Raw genomic sequence first — 26,461 nt, 5'->3', positions numbered from 1 at the left:
GGCCGCGAGGTCACTCAACCCAGCAGCAGTGAGATCTCAGAGGTAGGAGGGAGGCAGTTTCTCTTCCGGCATCGGTGGGGATTCAGCAAATGGGCACAGAGCATTGTGTCGAAGGGCCTGGTTGGAGTTGGATTGGAGACCCTCCTCCACCCAGACCTTTCCTTCAACTTCCATCGAAAGAACTGATGGAGTATGCGGAGGAGCTCCTCCAGAAAGGAGCAATAGCGAGAGTCAACAGATTAAAGTTTCAGGTCGCTTATTCAGCGTACCAAAGAAAGGCTCATTAAAAAGAAGGGTAATGTTAGACTTGTCTCGCTTAAACTTGGCCATTCGCTGCGACAAGTTCAAAATGCTGACCATCTCGCAGGTGCGGACCTTACTTCCCCGTGGGGCCGTCACCACCTCTATCGATCTTACAGACGCATACTATCATATCCCTATTGCAAGACACTTTCGCCCTTACCTGGGCTTCAGACTAGGAGATCAGGCATTCTCCCTTCAAGGTGTTCCTTTCGGTCTGAATGTAGCACCCAGAGTGTTCACGAAATTAGCAGAAGTAGTCGTTCAACAACTGAGGTCTCTAAGGGATAATGGTAGTAGCGTACCTCGCGATTGGTTGATTTGGGCTCCAACAGTCGAGGAATGTCGCCAAGCCACAATGAAAGTAATTCAATTCCTGGAATATCTGGGTTCCAGATAAACAGGACAAAGTCAAGACTCACTCCGAGTCCAACTTTCAATGGTTGGGCATTCAATGGAATCTATCCTCCCATACTCTGTCGATTCCATCAGCCAAGAGGAAAGAAATAGCGAAGTCAGTGAAACAATTCCTAAAGTACAAATATGCTTCAAGGAGAACCAGGAAAGAATCCTGGGTTCCCTCCAATTTGCCTCAGTGACAAACATCTTGATGAAAGCCAAACTGAAAGACTTAACCAGGATCTGGCGCTCACGAGCAAATGTCAAGATCCAGGGACAAGGTATCATCAATACCACAGATTCTACGGAATCGTCTGCGCCCTTGGACAAAGTTAAAAAACCTGTCCATATCAGTACCCCTTCAGTTTCCTCCTCCGGGAATCACTATCCACACACGCTTCACTAAGCGGCTGGGGAGGATATTCTCAGTTCAAGAAAGCTCAGGGAACATGGTCACCTCAGTTTCCGCCAGCTTCACATAAATGTATTGGAAGCAATGGCAGTGTTCCTGACTCTGAAGAGGTTACGTCCGCCAAAGAACTCTCACATAAAGTTAGTTCTGGACAGCGCAGTGGTAGTCCATTGTATAAACAGGGGAGGCTCCAAGTCAAGACACCTGAATCATGTCATGGTAGCCATCTTTTTCCCTGGCGGACAAGTTCAGTTTGGCACCTCTCCTCCACCCATCTGGCCGGAGTGAGAAACGTCATAGCAGATGCTCTATCCCGTTCAGTTCCTCTGGAATCGGAATGTCACTGGACAACAGTTCGTTCCAATGGATTCTCCGGAAGGTACCAGGCCTGCAAATAGATCTGTTTGCATCTCAAACAACCACAAACTTCCCTGTTATGTGGCTCCCAACCTGGACCCTCTGGCCTATGCCACGCGCCCTGTCCATAGATTGGAACAACTGGGAGAAGATTTATGTCTTTCCTCCGGTGAATCTTCTCCTGAAAGTACCAAACAAACTCAGGACGTTCAAGGGTCAAGTAGCTCTAGTAGCCCCAGACTGGCCGAAGAGCAACTGGTACCCCTTGATTCTGGAATTGGGTCTTCGTCCTCTTCGAATTCCCAATCCCAGGCTCTCCCAGTCAGTACAAATAAGACTGTGTTCGCTTCCTCAGGAATTCTCAAAACCCTAACTTTATGCACTTCATGAAGTTTGCAGCCAAGAGAGATGCAAATATCGATCCACGAAATATTCTTTTCCTGGAATCGGATAAAAGAGATTCAACTTTAAGGCAGTATGATGCAGCAGTTAAAATGTTGGCATCCTTCCTGAGAAGCGGACATTAAAATCATGACAATCAATTCAGCTATATCCTTTTTCAGATCCTTATTTGGAAAAGGGTTAGCAGCTAGTACCATTACGACAAACAAGTCAGCCTTGAAGATTTTTCAACTGGGTTTTAACATAGACTTAACAGATTCTTACTTTTCGTCTTTTCCCAGGCTTTTGCTAGACTTAGACCTTCAGTAAGGCCTACGTCAGTGTCATGGTTTTTTAAATGATGTTTCTAAAACTGGCTTCAGATACAATAATACGACTGTTCATTTATAATGCTCTTAAGAAAAACATTATTTTTATTAAGCTTGCTTCAGGAGCTAGAATTTCAGAATGTCGGCGTTATCCAGAGATGCGAATCACATAGAATTTTCTTCCTTCAGGAGAAGTTCTGCTTTTCTCCGGACCGCAGCTTTTTAGCAAAGAATGAGGATCCTTTGTGGAGGTGGGAACCTTGAAGGTTATACCCCTTCCTCAAGATCTTTCTCTTTGTCCAGTAACGACCTTACGAGCCTTTCTGTCCTGGACATCCTCATCCTCTTCGGGTCCTCTCTTTAGAAGAGAAAAAGGTGGTACTTTATCAATTAAAGGTATAAGGCACAGATCCCTATACTTTATTAAGCAAGCTAACCCTGAATCCTTCCCCAAGGTTTCACGATGTCAGGGCAGTAGCCACCTCAATCAACTACTTTCACACATGATTTTTGATGATTTGTTTAAACTGATTTACTGGATTGGAAATCGCCGACAGTATTTAAGCGTCACTTCTTAAGTCTTTGGAATCTCTAAAATTTTTTCAGCAGTTGCAGCGGGTAACATAGTTTCCCCTGACTGCACAGTAGTTCAGTTGAAGATCCAATATCTCCTTTCTACCTATCTCAGCCAAGCACGTTTAGTCTAGCCTACCATGTTCATCCAACGTTTGTCCTTGAGTCTTAGCTGCTCTTGTGATGGTTTAGTGGGAGTCCCTTATTTTTTTTGCTAGGGTCACCCACAATTGATTGTACATACTGATCTTTAGGATTGTGGTCCCCTTATTTTTATGCTAGGGTGCCACATCCCATTAATAATGGTTATGGTATTGTTTATTAAGATTTATGAAACTTATTTGGTGTGTCTTTAGCTTAAGTTTGTTCACACACATCCTTTATTACAATTATTGCTAATGTTTTATTAATTAATTTTATGTGTTTTTGAACTATGATTGTAACACATATGTTTATTTCAATTCACATATAACTGATGTAAGCCTTTGTATATATATATTAACTATAAGTTACTCTTAAGTATTGTTCTTTATACAGATTGTACGAACAATTGTATATATATTTTCTTACATTATAGTATATAGTTGAATTTTTAAGTTTTATTGAGACCTTCTTTATTTCAATCTTGTGCTAATTCTCTGGTACAATTTTGCACAAGCGACACGAACTGAGCCCAGAAAAAGGATTTTGACGTAGAAAAATCTATTTCTGGGCGATTGGTTCGTGTCGCCCAGCGAAATCCCACCTCTTCCCAACCCTTCGCTCAAGATTGATTGCTAACTTCAGGATGGCCACCAGAGGCGCGGCAGTCACCTAAGCGTGGTTGTAGTAGTAGTAGTTGTAGTAGTAGTTGTAGTAGTCTGTGGGTCGGCTCTCTTCCTGTGGATTTTTGCTGTAGGAAATTTCTAATTGACAAGAAGTTCGTGGTAGTGGTCCTCACTCGCCCTAGTGTTCATACCGACACCCTCCTTGTGGGTGAGCGAGTCAGTTATACTGACCTTTTCTTTATTTTGTTTATTCTCTGGTATTTGTTAGATCATTTACCCTAGAAATAATGATTTAAGGATTATTTCGCTGGGCGACACGAACCCAATCGCCCAGAAATAGATTTTCCTATGTCAAAATCCTTTTAATATAAAATCGCATAATAATAATAATAATAATATAGGTAATTTCAAAATTCATATGTGATAGTATTTTAAAGAAAGACAATAATCATCCTTTTCACTCTTTTAGATAGGATAACTCTCTCTCTCTCTCTCTCTCTCTTCTCTCTCTCTCTCTCTCTCTCTCAGAAGTCTCTCTCTCTCTCTCTCTCTCTCTCTTTTGCCACACGAGATACATGTATATCATAGTGGTAACTCTTGCCCTCTGTTTGGGCTGGAAGTGTAGTATAAGTATATCTTTTAAGGGCATTACTACATTTTATGGTAAAATAATAATATACAGTACTGAGTTTCAATAATATTAGGTTTAATAAGATTAAACAATAACAATAACATTCTCTCTCTCTATCTCTCTCTTAACTTGTGTATGTTTTTATTTGTTTTGTAGTATAAATAATGATTTACCTTATACTAATTTTCAAATATTAATAAGATTGATAAAAAACTACCGATTCCCAGTCTTTTTATCCACTTGGAGGAAGGTGGGCAGGGGAGTAAATGGCAGTTTGATATACGAATTGGTGGAGAGGAAGGAGTCGAGTCTAGGAGTTACTCTCTCTCTCTCTCTCTCTCTCTCCCTCTCTCTCTCTCTCTCTCTCTCTCTCTCTCTCTCTCTCTCTCTCTCTCTCTCTCTCCATTGTTATTCTCTCTGTTTCAGAAATAATTCATAATTTCACTCTTGATGGTCGATATATGATGTTGCCATTCAATGATTCTCTCTCTCTCTCTCTCTCTCGTCTCTCTCTCTCTCTCTCTCTCTCTCTCTGTCTCTCTCTCTCTCTCTCTCTCTCTCTCTCTCTCTCTCTCTGTTATTGGCTGTAGGTATATATTTCTAAGGGTAAAATGTTTAAGATGACTTTGAAATGATATTAATGATATAACCTCAAAGATTAATACAGTAATAGGTTAGTAATTTTAGGTATATTTGAAGTAGGATATTATTTAAGGTATATATATGGTATCTGAACTTTCAAGATAGGCAGTTATAAGCATTTTTTGTGGTGGTTCTAACTATTCGTGGGTTGTGACTATTCATGGGGGTGTCTGGTACACATCCCCTGCGAATACAGGGGAAACACTGTATATCATTGTACGTCCACTCAGGTCTGAGTAGTTAGGTATCATTTATCTAGCTTCTCATGGGTTTCAGTCCCTCTCTGGAAGTTATTTCTTCTGGAGCTGGACTGGTGGGTAGGCCCCCAGCTGGTTTAGGATGTCATGTACCTCCCTCCAAGTATGAGTCTATCCTATCGTTAAGACTGAAGGTTTGTTCGCGTATGAACAAGTGACAAATTTTCTAAGACAATTTGTATTTTTCATAGCTACAAACCTGAGGTCTTAATATTATACTGCCCACCTCTAGCCGCCCCTCTGTCTGCTAAGACATCCTGAGTTGGGATTCTTCACAAAACATACGCAAGCATTACCAGTTCTCACAAGTTTCCTTGCTTTCATCTGCGTTTTAACCGGATCCAGCTAGGCGCTAGAAATTATCCTATCGTTAAGACCTCAGGTTTGTAGCTATGAAAAATACACAAATTTTCTTAGAAAATTTGTCTTTTCAGGACAATACTACATTTACAAGATTCCATAATGACAATACTAAAGCAAATGTCACAGTTCAGAAAAAATGAAAACGTATAAATTTACAAACCATGCTGGTCCTAAACTCCCTTGACCCCCTCCCCCCCAAGGGCAACAATGCTCCCCTTCACAAGGCTGGCCATTGTGTCCAACATAGTTAACATTGAGAGGTTTCCATGTCTGCAGTTTCAAACTTGTTCCACCAGAGGACTAATGGTTTATTCAACTTCCAAGTGCAAGTTTAAGCTTGTTGAAACTCCAAGGTTATAATCTCAAGCAACCACTGATATACCAAGAACATATGAAAAATCTTAGGCTTCACAGAAAAATTTTTTTTTTGCTTTACAAAGTGTTCCATTCATCCAACCATGCTTGTTAACAGCACCACATGTTTTGTAATTATATGCAAAGTGAAGGGAGCAGGAATTCAGGAATTTTTTCATATATGAAAATTGTGTATTATGTAGTTTGTTGTAATGTCATAAATTTTCTTTCAGATTTCAGCTCAGTTCATCAGGAATTGTAATTAACAAAGATGTCCAGGAAGCACTATCTTTTAATCAACCTGTTGTTGCTCTAGAATCCACTATAATCACTCATGGTATGCCATATCCTCTCAATATAGAAACAGCTTTAGCAGTTGAAAGTCTTATCAAGAAGGAGGTAAGAGTAGTGTTATTAATTCCATTTTAGATATGAATGCTGTAGTACTAAATATATGTTTTTAATTATACAACTTCCCCAGTAATTATATAGCTAAGAGTTTCACTCACCCTCTGTTAAAATCCCGAAATTTGTGAATCATGCTAATTTTTTATTTGTTTTGGTTAGGTAACAGTGCCCCACCCACTTTTGGGGCAAGAGTGCCAGCTGATGGGTATGATTGTCGGTTCCAGTTATTCCTGAAATTTTTTTGGTTTTTTGGATTTTCCTTTTGTAATCGCAATTGTGAAGTACTCTATTCTTGTATTAGCCGTCTTGGTGAATCATTTAGACAGTGTTAGGTTTCTTTGTTAAGAACTAGCTTCACACTTTATGTACTAATTGTAGAGGGCAAATATGTTAACTTGGTAATACATGTAATAAAGATGTTGATTGGTATGAAGGAAGTGGAAGAGTTTGGAATCTCATTTGGGCCAATTCAAAATCAACTAGCCAGGATTCCTCTGAATTGAATTATAATAATAATAGTATCCTTTTTTCAACTCAGGGCCATATACATGGAATATACAAAATACATACAGACAGATCTGAGTATTCCTGTAATATCTTTAGCTCCCGCTCCCACTTCTCTTGCTTCGCCACCTTCTCCATTTGCAGGCTCCCGCACTTCTGATTCCAACCCTATCACCTGTCTAGAAGAAAAGATTGATATGCGTTTTGCTCTGTTAGTACAGACTATGGAGCAGCTTGGTGCGTCTGTAAAGGTCTTAATGGACAAGGCGAAAAGTGATAGTGTTGTGGCAGTGGAGGAGGTGGCTGTTTTTTCACCAACACTCCTAGGCAGAGGTCACTGTCACACCCCCCAGTTCAGGGGAGGAGTCAAACTGGTAACCCAAGGGAGGTCGGTTGGGTCTGCCCATGAGCAGTTGCCTCCCTCAGTTCAACCTGTTGTTGCTTCCTGGGTTGCAACGGATTGCCGTTGAAAAGGTCTCGCCTTGGATGTACATAAATTGTCGAGTTCAGATGACTCCTCTCCACGATGCCAGTGGCGTTCAAGGAGCAAGTCTTGACCGTTGAAGAGAGTCGTTTCGGACGCAGCTCCAGTGGTTCCTACTAAGAAGCCTAGAGAACCAAGCCCTTCTTGCCGTCACTGGGACAGCCCAGAGCATTTTTCTTCCGACTGCCTCTTGGAAGTTGACACTCCTCCGGGGCCCAAGGCTCGTTGTTGCTCTTTGGCTCCTCTTCAAGCTCCTGTATGTGTCGTGCATGAGCGCCCATCGAACACAGTCAAGCGCCCATTGGCGCTCAAGCTCACTTCTGTTGTGCACCAGTCAGCACCTGCTTGCATCGCGCAGGAGTTCCCTTGGACTCCCTCGGCTCCTTCTGCTGTTGCTTCTGCTGTTGAGACAGTAGATCCCATTCAGGCAAAGCTCAACGGTATTCTGCTTTTACTGAATAAGCCTCTTTCTTCAGTTCAAGCTACATGACTCAGTTAGTGCCCTCGACGGTCTAACAGCACCCACTGCAGTTCAACTGATTGCCAGTAGTGGTCGAAGCTCCCTCTATATCGTTTCCTGGACGCCTCGAGACGCTACAGCGCCACAAACTCCGTAGAGGCTGTTTCAACACAGACACAGGTGATGCGACCACACCTCAAGCTCCTGCAGATGTGGATCTTTCCCCGATCGTGGGTTGTTTCGTGAAGAGAATGAAGTTACAGAGGATCAAGAGGCTCCCTCTTCAGCATATGTGGCTTTATTGAAGTTTTATTGCTGTCACATATCCGTCTTTTTTTCAAACTAACTTTTCCATCGTCTCCTGAATTGACTTTTGTTATGGATAGTATGCCTACCTCAAACCCCCCCCTCGAAGATGCCAAAGATGGTTTTGTCATCTTCAGCTAAGAAGTATTTTAAAGAGATAGATGCTTGGGTTGCTGATAGAGGGAACAGGCAAGACCTCTTTTTGTTTTTCCCACTTTCCCAAATCTCCAGGTGGAGATACTTGTCGTATACCACGAAGGAGACTCCTTCCTTGGGTGTTTGTGCCTCCGCACGGGGAGATTTTTCTGGTCTTTGTAGACGCAGCCAAACGCTCAGCTTTTTCTTTGGCGAATATTTTGTTTTCTGCCTCAGTGTTTGGCACATCTCCTGAAAGGTATTTGAAGTTTTCAACTTTCTCGATTGGTCTGTTGGCGCTCTAGCCTGCAATATTAGTCTTGCCCTTCACTTTCTGAGAACCTCCTGGCAGATTGGATGGGAGTTTCTCTCGTATAATGATAAGGGGATTAGGACAGTTCCCACGACTTGCTCTCTCTCTACACGATGGGAACACTCAAGAAGAGGGAGCTTTGGTGTTCATACATGTCTAAGGGCGTTACTTCCTCTGGATCTGGAGAAGAATTGTACTCTAGATCTCCTCGCTCAGTCTTCCAAAAGACCAAGAGATCCTCCAGCAATGGTAGCAAGCAACCTCTCCCCTCAAGAGGCCAGTACTTTTTGGGCCAGTCAGAGATTCCTCACAAAATCAAGAGGAAATAATAGGTTATTTTCTAAATCCATCAAGAAAACATGTTCGAGGGGGCTCCTCTAGCAAGTGAGGACGCTGTTCACCGCACAAGTGTAGGAGCCGACTTCTAATGTTTTGGGAAGTTTTGGCAGAGAAAAATGCAGAAACCCTGGATTGTCAAGGTTTTGAAGGAAGGCTACGTTATCCTCTTCCTCAGGAAGCCTCCCCTAGTCAGCATGCCAATCGTCTTAATGGCTTATTCCAAGAGGATCAGAGAGGTTTTCTGGGCTCAGCCTGTGTTGCTCCGTGAAATGTCCCTTTACATCTAAGGTATAAATATTGCTATGATACCAGAGAAAAAAGCTAATATGGAAATGCCAGAGTATTCTGGCTCGCTCACCTTTATTTAAGGTGTCGGTATGGTTTCTGGGGCGAGTGAAACCACTACCAGAGGTCCCTTTGCCATTTAGACTCATCCTTCTTCAATATCCCTCATTTACAGAGGATCCGATCTAAGGCCCACTACCCGCTACCGTTACGTCATTCCTTTTTCTTTGCTGTGTTGTGTTTCCTTTCATTGAGACGGCTTCAGTTGGCCTATAGGCCGCTTTCGATCGCCTGGCCTTTTTCACCACGTGGATGTTCACGCCGCCGAGAGAGTTCCAGGCAACCCTCGTACGAGCCACCCCGCTTTCCGACCCTTCCAGTCCCTCTTCCCCCACCTTGGGGGAGGGACGCTCGCTCGACGCTGTCTCGGCAGCCGATCCGAGCAAAAACCTCCCCCTCCCCCCCCTCAAGGGGACAGGGGACGTGGCTGGAGGGCTCTCGGTGAGCTGGCCCGCTACCCTGCCATTCTCCCCAGAGGAGTAGGGGGGAGCCCTGCTCGGCCGAGCCTCAGTTGGCCACCAGCTCGGTGGAGCTCGGTTCTCCTCGGCTCTCGGGTCGCGTTTCCCTATCATTAGTCACCATCCCCCACTACTCCGGCGGATGCAGGACCCCGGCGTAGTCAGGCCTGCTTTGGTATGGTTGATTATTGTGGAGGCTCCGGCCTCCCTTAAAGGGTACGCTATGTTGCATGCATGTTCTTTTACATATATGACATCCATCGCCTTTAGTTTAAGTTTTGGTTGGGCGGAGTCCTCCAACCCCGCTAGGGATCATCTCCCACCTTGTTCTAGTTTTAGTTACCCTACGGCGGAGATTTGTCAAACTCCTCCCGCCGTGTAACTTCCTTTCCTGGTCTCCCCCTTCCCCCTGCTCCACACCCGTGCTTGTTCGGACTACTCCATCCTCCGGCGTATGGAAAGGTGGTTATCCTGAATTCATGATTAAATTGATCTCCGGCATCGCCGGAAACACTGTTTCAAGCTCTGTCCTACCGATCCTACCAGATGCCTCACCACAGTACACGGCTAAAGAGGCAGGTCGAGACTGGACCATGTTACTTATTAACACCGGAGTACTCTGGCGTCATGGCATATCACAACCACGGACCTAGTCCGGAAGGTTAGTGGTGTTACTCATGTATCATTTCACTTACAGGTCACCCATTGTATGGAGGCTGGCTGCAACGCTTGTCCTCCAAGACCCCTGTGGGCCACGAGGTCTGCGGACCCACTCCACCTGGTGCGATCCGCCTTAACGAGTCCTAGGTATGGCACCATGAGAATTGCCCTCATAAGCTACGAGCTCGTAGACAATCTCCTCTGAGGTAGGTGGCGTTCCGGAGTTCACACAGTAATGCAATGAGGACCAATGAAATTTATGTCAATTTGATATGACCTTTAGAATAAGTTACGGTTTAACCTAGGTTAGTCTTAAGTATTAACGTTAACCCTCTTTTTCAGGGCGTCCAAGCGGTCCGGGAGACTGCTTTAGCCACCCTGAAGGCCTGGGTTTGGTGGGTTTTGGCTGTAACATTGCCAAGGGCCAACCCTACATCCTTTCCAAGGAGATGGCCACTCTCATCTTCCCCGGCGGGAAGAGCACGTCATCCGTGGACCCCGAAGTGGCAGCTCCTCTGATCGCTTCCATTCAAGAGGCAGTTGCTCAGCCCCTGGAGGAGGCGTCCACGCAGGAAGTCACGCAGGAAGTAGCTGCTCTGGATTTGGACCTCGAGCCCATGGCTATTGAAGGCATGGGTAACGGTAAGAATGTTTGTGAGGCAGGTACTGTAGGGCTCAAGGGCTTTACTTGAGCCCATCTAGAGCTTCTTCCCCTTCGACTTCAACCTCTTTCCAGGGATTCACGGGTGGGGGACTTCAGTCAGTCAGGCCAAAGTCCACCTTGGCGATCCCTAAAGTCAAAGGCAAGCGAGACTTTAAATCGCTTCAGAGTCCCTGTCTAAGAAGTCAGGTACCAGCCTTGTCCGTAAGCTTCCGGCTCACCATCCCGGGGTGCTGACAAGGCTAAACTGGCTTCCCATTCTAAAGGGGTCGAGGACCAAGACTTTTAAGGAGAGGCTCAGCCCCCTCCTCCCACTGACCCTGAGGCGTCCACCTCAAAAGGGGCCAGATCCAAGGTCCCTAAGGCTAAGGCCCCACCGAATCCTTCGCGGCGCATCGCGTGCGTCCAACACGGCTACGCGTTTTGTGCGTTCGATCAACTGTTATAGTTCAAACACGAGTGGCCCCACATGGCGCATGAGCGTGCGTGGTGTCAGGTGCGTTAACCGGACTAGACGCGCAAGGAACAAAACATTTTGTTTTTAGCCGCGCGTGGACGTTGCGTCTCCGAGCTGGGGGTCCGCATGAAGGAAGAAATTGTGGTAGACCTACAACACCTGCATTTGAACCACCGGGCCCAACTTTGAGTTATAATCAAATGTGATGATTTGTGGTTATGATAAAGGATTAAAGAATTTTTTTATTATATTCTAATGGATACATTTATGTAAATATCTTTGTTTCAGAAGTTCCTGTATCAAAGTGTTCAGTTCACACACAATTCTACGTATCTTAAATTTTTGTATTAAATAAAATAAAGTGCAACTTTAATTTCGAAATCAGTAATCCTTCCCTCAGAGTTACTACAAGTTTCTTACGTTGATACGGATCTTCTGTAATTGGTATCCAATTTTGATATTCGAGTATAATGCCCTCGTGAATTAAGTCAAAGGTTTTCGGCAGCATCCGACAATATTAAAAAAAAACTTGTCTGGACGCAATCGTAACTTATGAAAGAGTTTTGCATATTCTCCACTCTTTCTCATCTAAAGTTATGTCATAAGTCCAGATTTTCCTACTGTTCAACGCCTCTAATTTGGTTGACGCACCGAGTCAGAGGAAAACCTCGCGCTCTCCCTTCATAACGGCAAGTACTGGTGAAGTTTGAATTGTCCGTCTTATAACCGTCACTCGTTTTTCTGGTTGGGCCACACTCGCAGAAGACGGAGACCGCTTGTAGACGGATAGCCGTGTTGCACGCACCGCGACGCGCCGAGCGACGGATTCGGTGGGGCCTTAGCCTAATGAGAATGTAGAACCTTCCTCCTTTGACCCTGACGTGTCTATCCAAAGTGGCTGAGCTAAACCATGCAGGCAGCCGTGGAGGACAAACCAATGCCACAGCTCCGGGAAAACAGATTTGCCTTCCATTCTGCTCCCCGGAAGCACGGACTGTTGGGTAGACGCACCTGCCACTTTTTCTGCGGTAAGCTGGCGCGGGACTGTGGTAACACACTGTTCACATTGTTCAGCGAGTGGCTTCCTAGGCTTCCCGGACAACCTGATCAAGGCTGAGTAATGGACGACCAGAATTGGAGGCTGAGTAGGTCCCCTCAACTCCGCCCACCATGTCGGAAATATGACATCGCTCATCTACGAAGATGAGGTGTTTCAAAGTTTCTGACAAAGTCATTGCTTCACACAGTACAGTGTGACCTGTATGACTTTATCGTAGCAAGGCGGAACTGTAGGAAGCCCAAGTTCTGGCTGAAGCGTCCATTCGCATGAGCCGAATAAGCTAATTGGATCCTCCATCTGGGGAGCAAACCTCTTCCCTGACTCCGCCGTTAACGAGGTCTTGCGGAGGCAGTGGGGAGGGTGAGCCAGAGTCTGAAGATTCGTTGGGACTCATTCCCAAAAGGAATACCGATCTGCCTGGAAACGAATCCCAAAGGTAAGAAGTTGAGGAAGTTCCAACCCTTCCAATTTCTTCTCAACCACATATGATGGTCCAGGCGGTTCCGGTGGCTCAAATGAGTCAACCGTCAACATCAAAAGCACAACCGCAACAGCAGTTTGTGCTTCTGACTCAGCCAGCTCAACAACCCCAGGCGTCGACCTCCTTCTCTGTCTTTGCCCGCCTTACAATGCTACCTTTGAAACCCAAGCGTTTCAAGGGTACAACAGGTTTGCCAGACGCAGGTGTGCCAGAGGAGCCTTCCGACACAGAGGTGGCGGAAGAGCCTCCAACCGAGGCAAAGGCTTCCGGGGAGCCCGTGGTGGCATTCCATCCGCCAACCAGTGAGACTCCTCAGGTAGGAGGGAGGCTGTACCTCTTCCGACATCGGTGGGGGTTCAGCACCTGGGCCCAGAGTATTGTGACCAAAGGTCTGGGATGAGCTCGATACAAAGGTCCTCCCCCCAAACACCTTTTACCAAAGACCAACAGCGGAACGGATAGAGTATACCCGAAGAATTACTTAAAAAAAAACGGGTAGTGATCTCAAGTCTAAAACTTGAAAGATGTTTCAAGGGCGCTTGTTCAGCGTTCCAAAGAAAGACTCGAACAAACTAAGAATAATCCTAGACTTGTCCCATCTAAACTCATTCATTCATTGCGACAAGTTTCCGAATGCTGACCGTCTCGCAGGTGCGGACCTTACTTCCCCCGTGGGCCATCACCACCTCTATAGATCTTACAGACGCCTACTATCATATCCTGATAGCAAGACACTTCTGCCCCTTCCTAGGCTTTAGACTAGGAAAGAAGGCTTATTCCTTCAAAGTAATCCCATTCGGCTCAACATAGCGCCCAGAATATTTATGAAAATAGCGGAAACAGTAGTCCAGGAGTTAAGGACTCAAAGGGTAATGTTAGTAGCCTATCTGGACGATTGGCTCATTTGGGCCACAGACTCAAAGAATGCCGCAAGGCGACAGTCAAGTGATAAGTTCCTGGAACACCTAGGTTCCCAGGTAAACAGGAACAAGTCCTGTCTAACTCCACACCACGTTTTCAGTGACTAGGAATCCAATGGACCTAAACTCGCACACCCTATCAATTCTGCCGGTAAAACGGAGAGAAATAGCCAAGGCTACAAGACAATTTCTCAAAGGCATGCAGACGTCCGGAGAAACCAGGAAAGAATCCTATGGTTCACTCCAGTTTGCATCAGTTACGGATGTACTACTGAAAGCCAAGCTAAAAGATATAAATCGAGTTTGGCAATCGAGGGCGAACAGAAGATCCCGGGGCAAAGTATCACGTATCCCGGAGATCTTACGCAAGAGACTCTGCCCTGGACTGAAGTCAAGAGTCTGTCGAAATCAGTACCTCTACAGTTTCCTCCGCCGGCCCTAGTAGTCCATACGACGCTTCCTTGAGCGGCTGGGGCTGATACTCACAGTACAAGAAAGTAAACAGGGAACCTGGTCAGTGTCATTCTGCCAGCTACATATTAATGTACTGCAAGCTATGGCAGTTTCTAACACTGAAGAAACTCTTACCAGCAAAGAAATCCATATCAAGCTAGTATTGGACAGTGCAGTGGTAGTCCACTGCATAAACAGGGGAGGTTCCAAGTCAAGCCATGTAAACCACATAATAATAGCCATATTTGTTGCCCTAGCGGCCAGGAACAAATGGCACCTATCGGCCACTCAGGTCCACCTAGCGGGAGTAAGAAATGTAGTGGCAGACGCTCTGTCAAGGACTACTCCGCTGGAGTCGGAGTGGACCCTGGACGGAGGGTCATTCAAATGGATCTGCCAAACAGGTGCCCGGGCTTCAAGTGGACCTTTTTGCCACGGAATCAACCACAAACTACCATGCTATGTGGCTCCCAACCTGGACCCTCTGGCTTATACCACAGACGCTATGGCAATAGACTGAAATCTGGAAAAGGATTTATCTCTTCCCTCCGGGTTGAACCTACTAATTGAGGTCCTGAACAAACTCAGGACTTTCAAAGGTCAGATTGCACTAGTAGCTCCCAACTGGCCCAAGAGCAATTGGTTCCTTCTACTAGTGGAATTGGGACTCCGGCCACACGGATTCCCAATCCCAAACTGAAGCAGTTGGTACAGATGCGGACAAACTCCTCTGGAATTCAGAAAGCCCTAACTTTATGGACTTCATGAAGTTTTGCGGCACAGAAAGATGCCAACATTGATCCTCAAAACATCCGGTTCCTAGAATCAGATTAACGAGAATCAACACTACGTCAATATGATTCAGCAGTGAAGAGGCTAGCCACCTTTTGAAAGACACAGGAGCACAAACCATGACTACGAATCTGGCGACAACCTTCTTCAGAACCTTGTTCGAGAAAGGATTAGCAGCTAGTACTATTACTACACTAAATCGGTACTAAAGAAAATATTCCAATTTTGGATTTAATATTGATCTTACAGATTCGTATTTTTTCCTCTATTCTTAGGGCTTTGTGCCAGACTTAGACCAATAGATAGACCTTGAACGGTCTCCTGGTTCTTAATGATGTCCTTAAGCTAGCTTCAGACACTGTTAATGAGTCATGTACTTATATAACTCCTAAGGAAAACATTATTCCTAATAAGTCTGGCCTCAGGAGCTAGAATATCTGAACTGTCGGCCCTTTCTAGGGAACCAGACCATATTGAGTTCCTCCCATCAGGAGAATTATTACTTTTACCAGATCGTCAATATTGCAATACACCCCTGAACTGAATAAGCCCTGGTCACTTACCAGCCCGAACCATCATTTATTAAAAATTTACCAAATCTTTGGTTAAAATAAACGATCAGTGTTGCCAATCTCCTGGCAAACACCCTCGTTACCTAGTTACCAGCCCACCGCTGGTAGCCCTGCCTCACGGGCCGGTCACACCTGCCCTCTCACGTCAATCACTTATCGTTCGCAGGTGGAGTAACAGTGTATCCACAGCGAACTCCTTTTTGGTCTTGCCCGCCTTCATTTGCACCTTTGATTTGATTGATTTTGTGACGAATTACGCATCCCTTTGGATTACGGTTGGATTGCTCTTAATACCTTGTCATTAGACATTGATTCTGGAAAGGAAGAAAAACAACACAGGCTACGACAACGACTACTGCATTCTCAGCCACGACATCACAGAAAACGACGAGCAGAAGTTCAACAACGTATCGTCTTTGCCAACAATGCAAGAAAAGGATGTAATTTCTGTAGTAGTTTTATGGACCCACTTTGGTCATTATTTTCTGTAGTAGAGTTTTATGGACCCACTTTGGTCATTATTTTCAGTAGTAGAGTTTTATGGACCCAATTTAGTCATTTTCTGTAGTAGAGTTTTATGGACCCACTTTGGTCATTATTTTCTGTAGTAGAGTTTTATGGGCCCACTTTAGTCATTATTTTCTGTAGTATAGTTTTATGGACCCACTTTGGTCATTATTTTTAGCGCCAAAATGGGCCAATTTCTGGTTATTGACACCAATAATAGAGTACTATCAGCGCCATACACCCAACAGAGGCTCTATGAACCAGTTAATTATCAGTGCCAAAAATCACAGTTTTTTGCCAACAATCTCTGATTTTCAGTTAACAGTGATTTTTGCTTATCATCAGGCCATAGGAACGGAACCTCCTTTGATAACTGGGGATTGCTTGTATTTAAGGAAACTTGGGTTTGTCATTCAACCATACAATGTTAGAAATTGTTGTTTATAAGCAATTGCATGGGCCTTTCAGTCTCCTCCTTGGTTTCTTTCCTCATGGGGCAGTGTGTGAGAGCACAATGGACTTTTGTATTTTATAACTTTTAAGGTGTTTGTATTTGTGAAATATTTTTGTCGTCCAATAACTTTTTCAAAAGGTGAAATTTGTTTTATTAGATTTTGCTATGGATGTACTCGTGTGATGTTATATTGTCTAATTTCAGGGAGCTTTACCAGCTACAATTGGAATTATAGAGGGAAAAGTTTATGTTGGCCTTTCACAGGAACAGCTTCAAATTCTAGCTGAGAAGAAAATTCCATTGTATGAAAACATCACGCAGAGATTTCCCATATGTCATGGCGAAGGTAATTATTTGTGTAATGCATGGTTTTCTTGATGCTGTATGAGATATTTTTCTGTTATTAAATTTATTTCAATATAACTTTTTAAAATTTATTTATTTTGTAAAAGTGCCATTTTGTTCATTTCTTTTTATAATAGGGTATAAATGGTGGTACAACTGTCTCAGGAACAATGCTTGTTGCACAAAAGGCTGGAATTAATCTTTTTGTCACTGGAGGCATTGGAGGAGTTCATAGAGGAGCTGAAAGTTCATTTGACATCTCAGCAGATCTAACTGAACTTGGCAGGACACCAGTAACAGTTGTCTCAGCAGGAGTGAAAAGTATCTTGGATGTGGAAGAACTTTAGAGTATTTAGAAACACAAGGTTGGTGTGGTTGCAGGTAACAAGTTTTCAGAAAGCTTAGGGAGAAATATTTGCTTTTCAAAACTGGTACTGCCATCCCATAATATGCCATCAGCACTTTAGACAGATTTTAGTCTTGAGAAACATGAGTTGGTTTAATCCCTATTGCTTCTAAATTTATTTTAAACAAACTTTTATCTTGGAATCATCCAGTATATTGTAGCTTCTCTTATCATCTTGCCTAGGTACCGTCCATACACTTGATAAATTCTGACTAAATAATTTTTCCCATCCTTATCACATGCTTAAACCATCTCAATATGTTTTACAACTTTCTTATTTTTATTATCTACCCAGTGCAATCTAGATAAAAATCTCAAAATTTATTGTGTGCTTTCCATGATAAATGCCCATGCTCCACTGCATAGAGCAATACAGGCAGTCCCCGGTAAAGGGGGGTGGGATCTGTTCTCGGTAGGGTGCTGATAAGTGAAAGCCGCCATTAACTGAAACTTGGTGATTTATGGTACTTATGACACTAAGTTTCGGTTAATGGCGCCTATATCCGGTTAATAGCGCTTGTTAGGTATGTTTTGGCGCCTTAACTCTACTACCAAAACTTGGCCTGTTATGGCACCATAAATTGCCGATTTTATGGCACTAGACAAGCACCATAAAACTGGATCGCCATTAACCAAGTCCGCCGATAACTGGGGACTCCCTGTATAGGCCATATACACGTTACAGATTTTTGTGTGCAATTATGAGTTTTGTAACAAAAATAGTTTGTACATATTTGCTCAAACTCATCAGCTATGTAGGCCTACTTTTGGTCTTTGTATGTCTCCAGACTCCGGCAGTCTTTGTCTAGCAAATGGAAGTAATATGTGATGTCATGGCTTAATTGCCCCACCACCTGAACCTTCATGAACCCATCACTTACTTTCATTAGTTTTTGAGTAACCTTAAAGTAGCTGCTAGATTTTGTTGGTTGAGTGGAGGAAACGCTCCATAGTGATTATGAACCCATATGTAAAAACTTTTGTGTTTATAAGTACGTATAGTATAAATAAAACCTCATCAATTATATTCATGCCTGAATCAGTATAGGTTTGAGGCTGAATTGCTCAATATTAAAGATGTTTGCTTATGACTATAGGATGTAGGATAGTAATTTGGATTGGTATGAGTCGGGAACCATGGCTCTGATAACTCAGAATGTTGTTCATAGTTAGGATGATCCCAACAAATACAAATCCAACCACTTGAGCAGTGTCTTAAATAAAAACAAGAAAAGAGGATTGATACTATCAGATACCATTTAAAATAAAGGCCTTATCCATGTTTGTTTATAGTCTTCAAGGAAGGAGGGCTCTAATTTCATGGGTTGCCATTCATACACATTTTAAGCTCTTTGGATGACTTGCTATTGTCAAAACATTTCCTTTTTTTAACCTGGTTATTTTGTTTCCTTGTAAAATGGAGCATTCTGGAGTTGTTGGCTTTGCAATCCATTATTTCTCCCCAGGTAGTATCAAATAACCCTTGAAGGTTAAAGCTGAAGATCCTTCATGTTACTCATGACAATGTCCAATATCCTGCATATATGACTTTCCCAGGTAGCTCTGAATCCCACTACCCATCTCTGGAAGGTACTAACACCATTATAAAGGTCAGTTTCATTGTTAATGCTGCTGTGAATGCCTTGATTGTTGTAACAGCAACATGTTTGTCTTCAAAGAGGTATATAAGAAAATTTAAGTGTTTCCATGGAGATCTCAACTGGGCTCTCAGCATGGATTGGATATTATTTAACCATATCTTCCATACAGACTGATATTGTCAGATAGATAATGTCTGTAGTTTTTGCACTAGGAACCTAGCAATGATGGGTGAGTAATGTCCACGGAAGACAGTATTTAAAAATTCTACATGTTAAGGTCCCTGCTCAGAAATGAGGACACGTAGATGGCTTTCCCTCCTACTGTCTGGGGTAGAACAATGGACAATAGTGAAATCGATCTCTTCGCCTGTTGTTGAAGTAATAGGAACTAATGCCTGTTTGGCCAATCTTGGGCTATTACCCCTTTAGAGCCAGGTGAGAAAAGCATATGCGGCACCCCAGGCCGGGGAAACTTTGAGGTTGGCCAATTCAAGAAAATAACACATGAGTGGAAAGAGGAAGATATGGAAATGCACATGGTGTAAGAAAAAAATATTCTAAAAGATTTTACCTACCTTCTCTGAAAAGTTGAAAGAGGCTATTTACAACCCCTTGTGGGGCCTCTTTTACAAGAGAGTCGTAAATTTTACCAAGTTATGCATGATTTTATTTTATTTTATAAAGTTTTAATTACGGCTAATACAGTATCAAAATAGTTAAGAACTAGAATAAGTGACAAATTCTGAGTACAGTAATACCTCAATCTTAGGCGATTTGAGTTGTGCAAATTCACAATAGAATTAATTTTTCATTGGAATCTAATTGATTATCATACACGAGTATTTCACAGATGCGCAAATGCAAAAGTAACATTTTCGAATTCTGGAGAAACCCTGCAAAAGTGTTTGTTTATCTTTTTATGTAATATATATGTTGTCAAGCTTTTGTGTGTAAATTGAATAACAATAAATAATAAAGATAATTCTCTCTCTTTTTTAACTGAGATGAGAGAATTTTTGTTACATGTAGTATGTACAATGTTTATTAATATTTTAAAATAACAATAATAGTAATAATATTTCAGAAGGAGACCCTCTTGTAGACAGGTTTTGTTAAAAATGATTGCCTCAGCACTATTAATCTTGTAGAGAATCTTCTCTATTTTTCTGATGACGGCTTTCTCGTTGTTGCTTAGACTGGCGAGCAACGCACCAAAGCGCATGGTAAAATTCAGTTGAGTCATTTGGTTTATTATTGCTTATACAATTCTCTCTCTCTCTCTCTCTCCTCTCTCTCTCTCTATCTCTCCGTCACTCATCTCTCACCTCTCTCTCTCTCTCTCTCTCTCGTCCAGCGGCGACGTTTCTTCCTGATTTCCCCACAGGGACGTTATCAGCGATGACTGCTGAGGGACTGAATTCCAGTGGCGAGTCCTTCTTATATCGTGATGTTGCGGGTTCTCGAGTACGGTCTTGGGAACCTCTCCGGCAGGTCAAGTTTTCATTGGTTCCTGGGAAGGTGACTCCTATGGCGAGCGTTTACGAGTCTTGCAGACCTTCTCAGGCGGGGGATATCACTGGGAGCCTCTTGATTGGCTTCTACCTCAGCAGTCATCGCTTGATAATGTCCTGTGGATCAGGAAGAAATGTCGCGTTGAAGAGAGAGAGAGAGAGAATTGTATAAGCAATAATAAACCAAATGACTCAACTGAATTTTACCATGCCCTTTGGTGCATTGCTCGCCATCTAAGCAACAACGAGAAAGCCGTCATCAGAAAAATAGAGAAGACTCTCTACAAGATTAATAGTGCTGAAGCAGCAATCAATAATAAAAATAATAATAATAATAATAATAATAATAATAATAATAATAATGATAATAATAATAATAATAATAATAATAATAATAATAATAATAATAATAATAATAATAATAATAATAATAATAATAATAAGTATCACTCATTGATGTCGCAATACCATGGGACACCAGAGTTGAAGAGAAAGAGAGGGAAAAAATGGGGATAAGTATCAAGATCTGAAAATAGAAATAAGAAGGATATGGGATATGCCAGTGGAAATCGTACCCATAATCATAGGAGCACTAGGCACGATCCCAAGATCCCTGAAAAGGAATCTAGAAAAAACTAGAGGCTGAAGTAGCTCCAGGACTAATGCAGAAGAGTGTGATCCTAGAAACGGCACACATAGTAAGAAAAGTGATGGACTCCTAAGGAGGCAGGATGCAACCCGGAACCCCACACTATAAATACACCCAGTCGAATTGGAGGACTGTGATAGAACAAAAAAAACAAAAAAAACAAAAAAAAAAATAATAATATAACTATAATTACAAAATTTGTATGTGATAGTATTTTAACCCTCCTTACGCCGACTGGACGTATTTTACGTCGACATTTTTTGTCTCCCGTGTGCCGACTGGACGTATTTTACGTCGACTTACAAAAGTTTTTTTTAAAATTCGCGGAAAAATACTTATAGGCCTACCACCAGCCTAAAACTTTTGAATCATGCGCCTTGGGGGATGCTGGGGAGTTCATGATCAAGGTGTTGTTTTTGTTTACAATCGTTACGCAGGCGCGCAGCGCGAATTTCGTTCTTGCCGCACTAAAAAGTATCTGTGACATATATCTGAAATTATTTCGTCACTTTGACATAGTTTTTGTACCTTTGTAAATTAGCCGTTACATGAAGTATTATATATGAAAATGTTCGCATTTTTATGTAGAATACAACAATAAATTCCTCATGATTGTAGCTTTTATCAGTTTTGAGATATTTTCATATAGATAACGATAATTGCCAAATTTCAACCTTCGGTCAACTTTGACTCTACCGAAATGGTCGAAAAACGCAATTGTAAGCTAAAACTCTTATATTTTAGTAATATTCAATCATTTACTTTAATTTTGCAACTAATTGGAAGTCTCTAGCACAATATTTCGATTTATGGTGAATTTATGAAAAAACTTTTTCCTTACGTCCGCGCGGTAACTTTTTGTGCCAAGGGGAAAAAAATCATACATGTGATTGTGGTAATGTTTGCACCATTTTAAAATTAGCCGTTATATAAAGTTTTATATATGGAAATGTGCGCAATTTCATGCAAAATACAACCAAAAACAACCCATGGTTGTAGCTTTTATCAGTTTTGAGATATTTTCATATAAATAACAATAATTGCCAAAATTTCAACCTTCTGTCAACTTTGACTCTACCGAAATGGTCGAAAAACGCAATTGTAAGCTAAAACGCTTATATTCTAGTATATTCAAGCATTTACCTTCATTTTGCAACAAATATTTCGATTTATGGTGAATTTATGAAAAAAATAACATTTTCTTTATGTCCGTGCGGTAACTCTTCCGAAAAAATCATACGTGCGATTGTGGTAATGTTTGCATTATTTTAAATTAGCCGTTACATAAAGTTTTATATATGAAAATGTGCACAATTTCATGTACAATACAACAAAAATAATTGAAGGTTGTAGCTTTTCTCATTTTTGAAATATTTGCATATAAATCACGATAAATAGAAAAAAACCACGTTTGGTCAACTTTGACTCTACCGAAATGGTCGAAAACGCAATTGTAAGCTAAAACTTTTACAGTCTAGTAATATTCAGTCATTTATCTTCATCTGAAACAAATTCGAAATCTCTAGCAAAATATTTAGATATATGGTGAATTTAAAAAAAAGTCTTTCCTTCCCTCCGCGCGCGGTTAATTCTCCGCCACAAATCTCAGAAATGCGTACGTACCATTCTCGGAATATTTGCTCCATTTCATATTAGGCATTTCATAGAGTTTTACATATGAAAATGTGCGCAATTTCATGTCCGAATAAAACAAAAATATTTGAAGGTGGTAGCTTTTCTTATTTCCGAAATAATTGCATATAAAAAATTTATATATAAAAATTCGACATTTGGTCAACTTTAACTCGTCAGATATGGTTGAAAACTGCAATTGTAAGCCAATACTCTTACAGTATAGTAATATTCAATCATTTGTCTTCATTTTGAAAGAAATTGGAAGTCTCTAGGACAATATTTAGATTTATGGTGAATTTTTGAAAAAAATATTTGTTTACGTCCGCGCGTTACAAATTCATGCATTATTTTGTGATAATATTTTCTATGTGTTGCTTTTATCGTTTTACAATGTGTTATATACCAAAATGATTGCAATTTAGTGTAAATTACAACGAAAAAAAAAGTAACTTGTTACCTTTAACCGTTTTGCGCACAGTGCGATTTGAATACAATTATATATGAAATTTCGTTTTTGCGCTATCATATATTGCATTATTTATATATGATAATGATATTTTTTTTCATTTCTGATGGTTGCATACTAAACTTCAGCCAATGACAAAAAAAGGAGCCAAAAATGAACTCTTAATCTTGAAAACTAAGCGCACTGTGATTTTTTGAAAAAAATATTTTTTCCACTTCTGCGCTCACTCTGAAAACACCTCCGGCACACGGGAGACAATTTTGTTTTTTACCGCTTTGGCGTAAGAGGGTTAAAGAAATACCTTTCCAATTCACTTTTTAAGTAAGAACAACTCTTCTCTCCTCTCTCTCTCTCTCTCTCTCTCTCTCTCTCTCTCTCTCTCTCTCTCTCTCTCTCTCTCTCTCTCTCTCTCCAGAAGACGAGAGAATTTTTATGGTACATCCCACTATATTTCTATTAATATTTTTCAATAATAATAATAATAATGATAATAATAAGATATAATAATAATAACAACAATAATATAACTGTAATAGCAAAATACTGCAAATGAAGAATTCTTTTCCTCATCTTTCTTTTTAACTCCATCAGAAGCTCGAAGTCTGGAGCTGTCAAATATGTCAAGTAATTCCTCACAATCTGGTAGGACTCGAGAGAAGTGTCATTAGACACATCTGCATTGGGAGTCGCAGTGGAGAAAGAAATCAACATTCAATGAAGGGTGTCGATCCTCCATAAGTACAGCAAAACACCAGGACAAAGTAATGATTGATCTGGCTCAAGTAATACAAAAGTCCAAAACACAGTAGATCATGAAGGATTTGAACTCATCAATAGATGCCGAATGATTGTGTATCTGAGACGGAATCATGACATGACACCTGAATTTTTGAAGTGTGATGTTAAGACTGAACTATGGCAAAGAAATCATCTTATGCTCTTCGCCAATGCTTGAGAGAGCGAGATGCAGTCTTGGAAAACAAAACTGTTTGATGATTCTTGCTAGGTATGTTCATGCTAGATGAAAGTCAAATGCCTTCTAGAGACCAAGGTCCCTGTGTATGGCAAGGACAGAGAAGTTTCTCATCAGTAGTTGAATCTCACCATGGAGAAACAATACAACTTTGATGAATGACTAAGGCGAATGTGGACCTACGTCTTCACAGTTGAATCAGAAAGAAGCAAACTCTCAGATTCTGATCATAGAAAAAGTTCCACCTATGACACCAAGCCAGTGGAAGACAGCTCTAATCCCTGGCATGTTACGGAGGACTGAAGAAGTTATTCCGCTATTTCATTGCTGCACGGCAAGAAAGTCTGTGCTTGCAATGAAGGCTGGCAGTCTTAGTCAGGAAAGTTTTAGTTGTGAAAACATAGGGACTGTACTGCCTGAAGAACCACTTCTTGTGTGTTGGATCAGGGAGGAACTCTTCTATTTACCCTGGAAGCAGAGCTAGTTGGGTGGGGAACAGGCGAAGTCTTCCATTATTCCTGTTCAATTTGGGGTGAACAAAGAATAATTGAAGACCTTACGAATTAAAATGTATATATATTAGAAGACAAAACTCTAATTGTCTGAAGAAAATCATTCTGAGTCTTGCAGTGGCTAATGGGTCAGGTGCAATGGAATAGAAGACTACAGACTTCTGTTATACCGTGGGGTAAACAGAAGTTATCTGTCCATTAGGGGTTAAAACTTTAATTTTACCATTTTCATGTTTAATATTTTTCTTTCTTTCTTCATGGGCTTGCATTAGTCTATGTTCTCCCTTCTGTTTTGAGATTTAGTTCTCATTTCATCTACATCTTCCTTTCCATCTTTGCTGATGGCACTTTTTGCCTCTCTTCGTCTGTCGTCTGCCAGAGTTTAAAGACTCACCTCTTCCTTTCCATTTATTATTGAGTATCCATTTTGATTTTATGTTTTTCTCATATAATATACATACTTTAGATGTAATACCATACACTTCCAACAATTTGCCTTTCCACCTTTGCTCTTTGGTTCTAGATTTGCTGACATATTTTCTTTGTGCACAATTTCCACCCTTTGCTGTTTGGTTCTAGATTTGCTGACATATTTTCTTTGTGCTTCACGACTTCTCATGTTTATTTCATTTGCTTAATTTTACCTGAGTTTACAGTGTTTTTTTTTCTTTACATGGATTTGGAAGTTTTATTTTATGTTAGTCATACCTTACCTGGTGTAGCAGTGTAATCCTTTATTTTATGTCATCTATAGTTCTTACGCAACCATATTAGTACAAGTCCTTTGTAAAGAATGACTTTTAGAATACAAGAATGTTTAAAACTTTGTAGAAGAGTCAGTGCTAGATAAAGTAGGTGGATAAAAATCTATCATATTTTTCAGGTGTCTGTGTAACTGTTTTGGGACCGAATACAACTTTTCCTGATTTTTTCACTCGCGACAGTGGATATAAAGCCCCTTCTCATGTTGACACACCATTTTTAGCTGCACTAATGATGAAGAAATGGAGAGACCTTGACTTGAAATCAGGGATGCTGATTGCTGTACCTATTCCCCAAGAGCATGAAGCAGAAGGCCAAGTGGTCAATGATGCTATAGGTAATGGTTACTAGGATCAGTATTTTCCTTTTAATCGCTATAACTCAAATATGTTATTGTTGCCTTCCTCATCTCTATGGATTTTCAAAGTTTTCCTTCCTGTTTGGAATAACTTCATAAGACAGTCATCAGTGTAATACACTAATGACTGTAATACACTTTCATAAAATTTTATTTTGTTGAATGGAGCACAGTAATACCCCGAACTTAAGCATTCGGTTTGTGCTAATTCATGATGGCACATCATGAATTAGCACATCAATGCCGAAATATCGAGTTACATAAGTGCAAATTTAGCTATGGATGTGTCGATTCATAAATGTTCATGCTTTTGTTTAAAATGTGTATGAAAATGTATTACGTGAAAGGCATTTTTTATTTCTGTACAGAAATATGATACAAATGCAGCTTTTGAAACTGCCCTTCACGTTATCAAATACGATGTTTTTTCATGTTCTTTGTCTGTAAGCCGCCGCCTGTCGCCTCTTCCGAAAATAATCGATTTAAAAAAGTGCAAATTAGCAATCGATGTGTCGATTTATAAATGTTTATGCTTTTATGTTTAAAATGTGTATGAAAATGTATTACGAATTGGGGATTTATATTTCTGTGCAGAAATATGATAAAAAGGCAGCTTTGAAACTCCCCTTCAAGTTATTGACTACAATGTTTTTTTCAAGTTCATTCTTGTATGCCGCCGTCTGCCGCTCTTCCGAAAATATCGAGTTAA

General features: G+C 41.3%; 1 protein-coding gene across 1 annotated transcript in view; it reads left to right on the top strand.

Moving 5' to 3' along the window:
• LOC135220322 (pseudouridine-5'-phosphate glycosidase-like) overlaps nt 1-26,461 on the top strand; it is a 77,579-nt gene that overhangs the window by 37,056 nt on the left and 14,062 nt on the right. Inside the window, 6 exon segments of the mRNA XM_064257560.1 lie at nt 5,999-6,164; nt 16,739-16,831; nt 16,833-16,880; nt 17,017-17,209; nt 17,212-17,244; nt 25,516-25,731. Coding sequence (XP_064113630.1) covers nt 5,999-6,164; nt 16,739-16,831; nt 16,833-16,880; nt 17,017-17,209; nt 17,212-17,244; nt 25,516-25,731 — 749 coding nt within the window.

Source organism: Macrobrachium nipponense, chromosome 1 (genome assembly GCF_015104395.2).
Source record: "Macrobrachium nipponense isolate FS-2020 chromosome 1, ASM1510439v2, whole genome shotgun sequence".
NCBI classification, from domain to species: domain Eukaryota; kingdom Metazoa; phylum Arthropoda; class Malacostraca; order Decapoda; family Palaemonidae; genus Macrobrachium; species Macrobrachium nipponense.
Note: the sequence above shows the minus strand (reverse complement) of the source record. Positions and strands in the feature narration are given on the sequence as shown.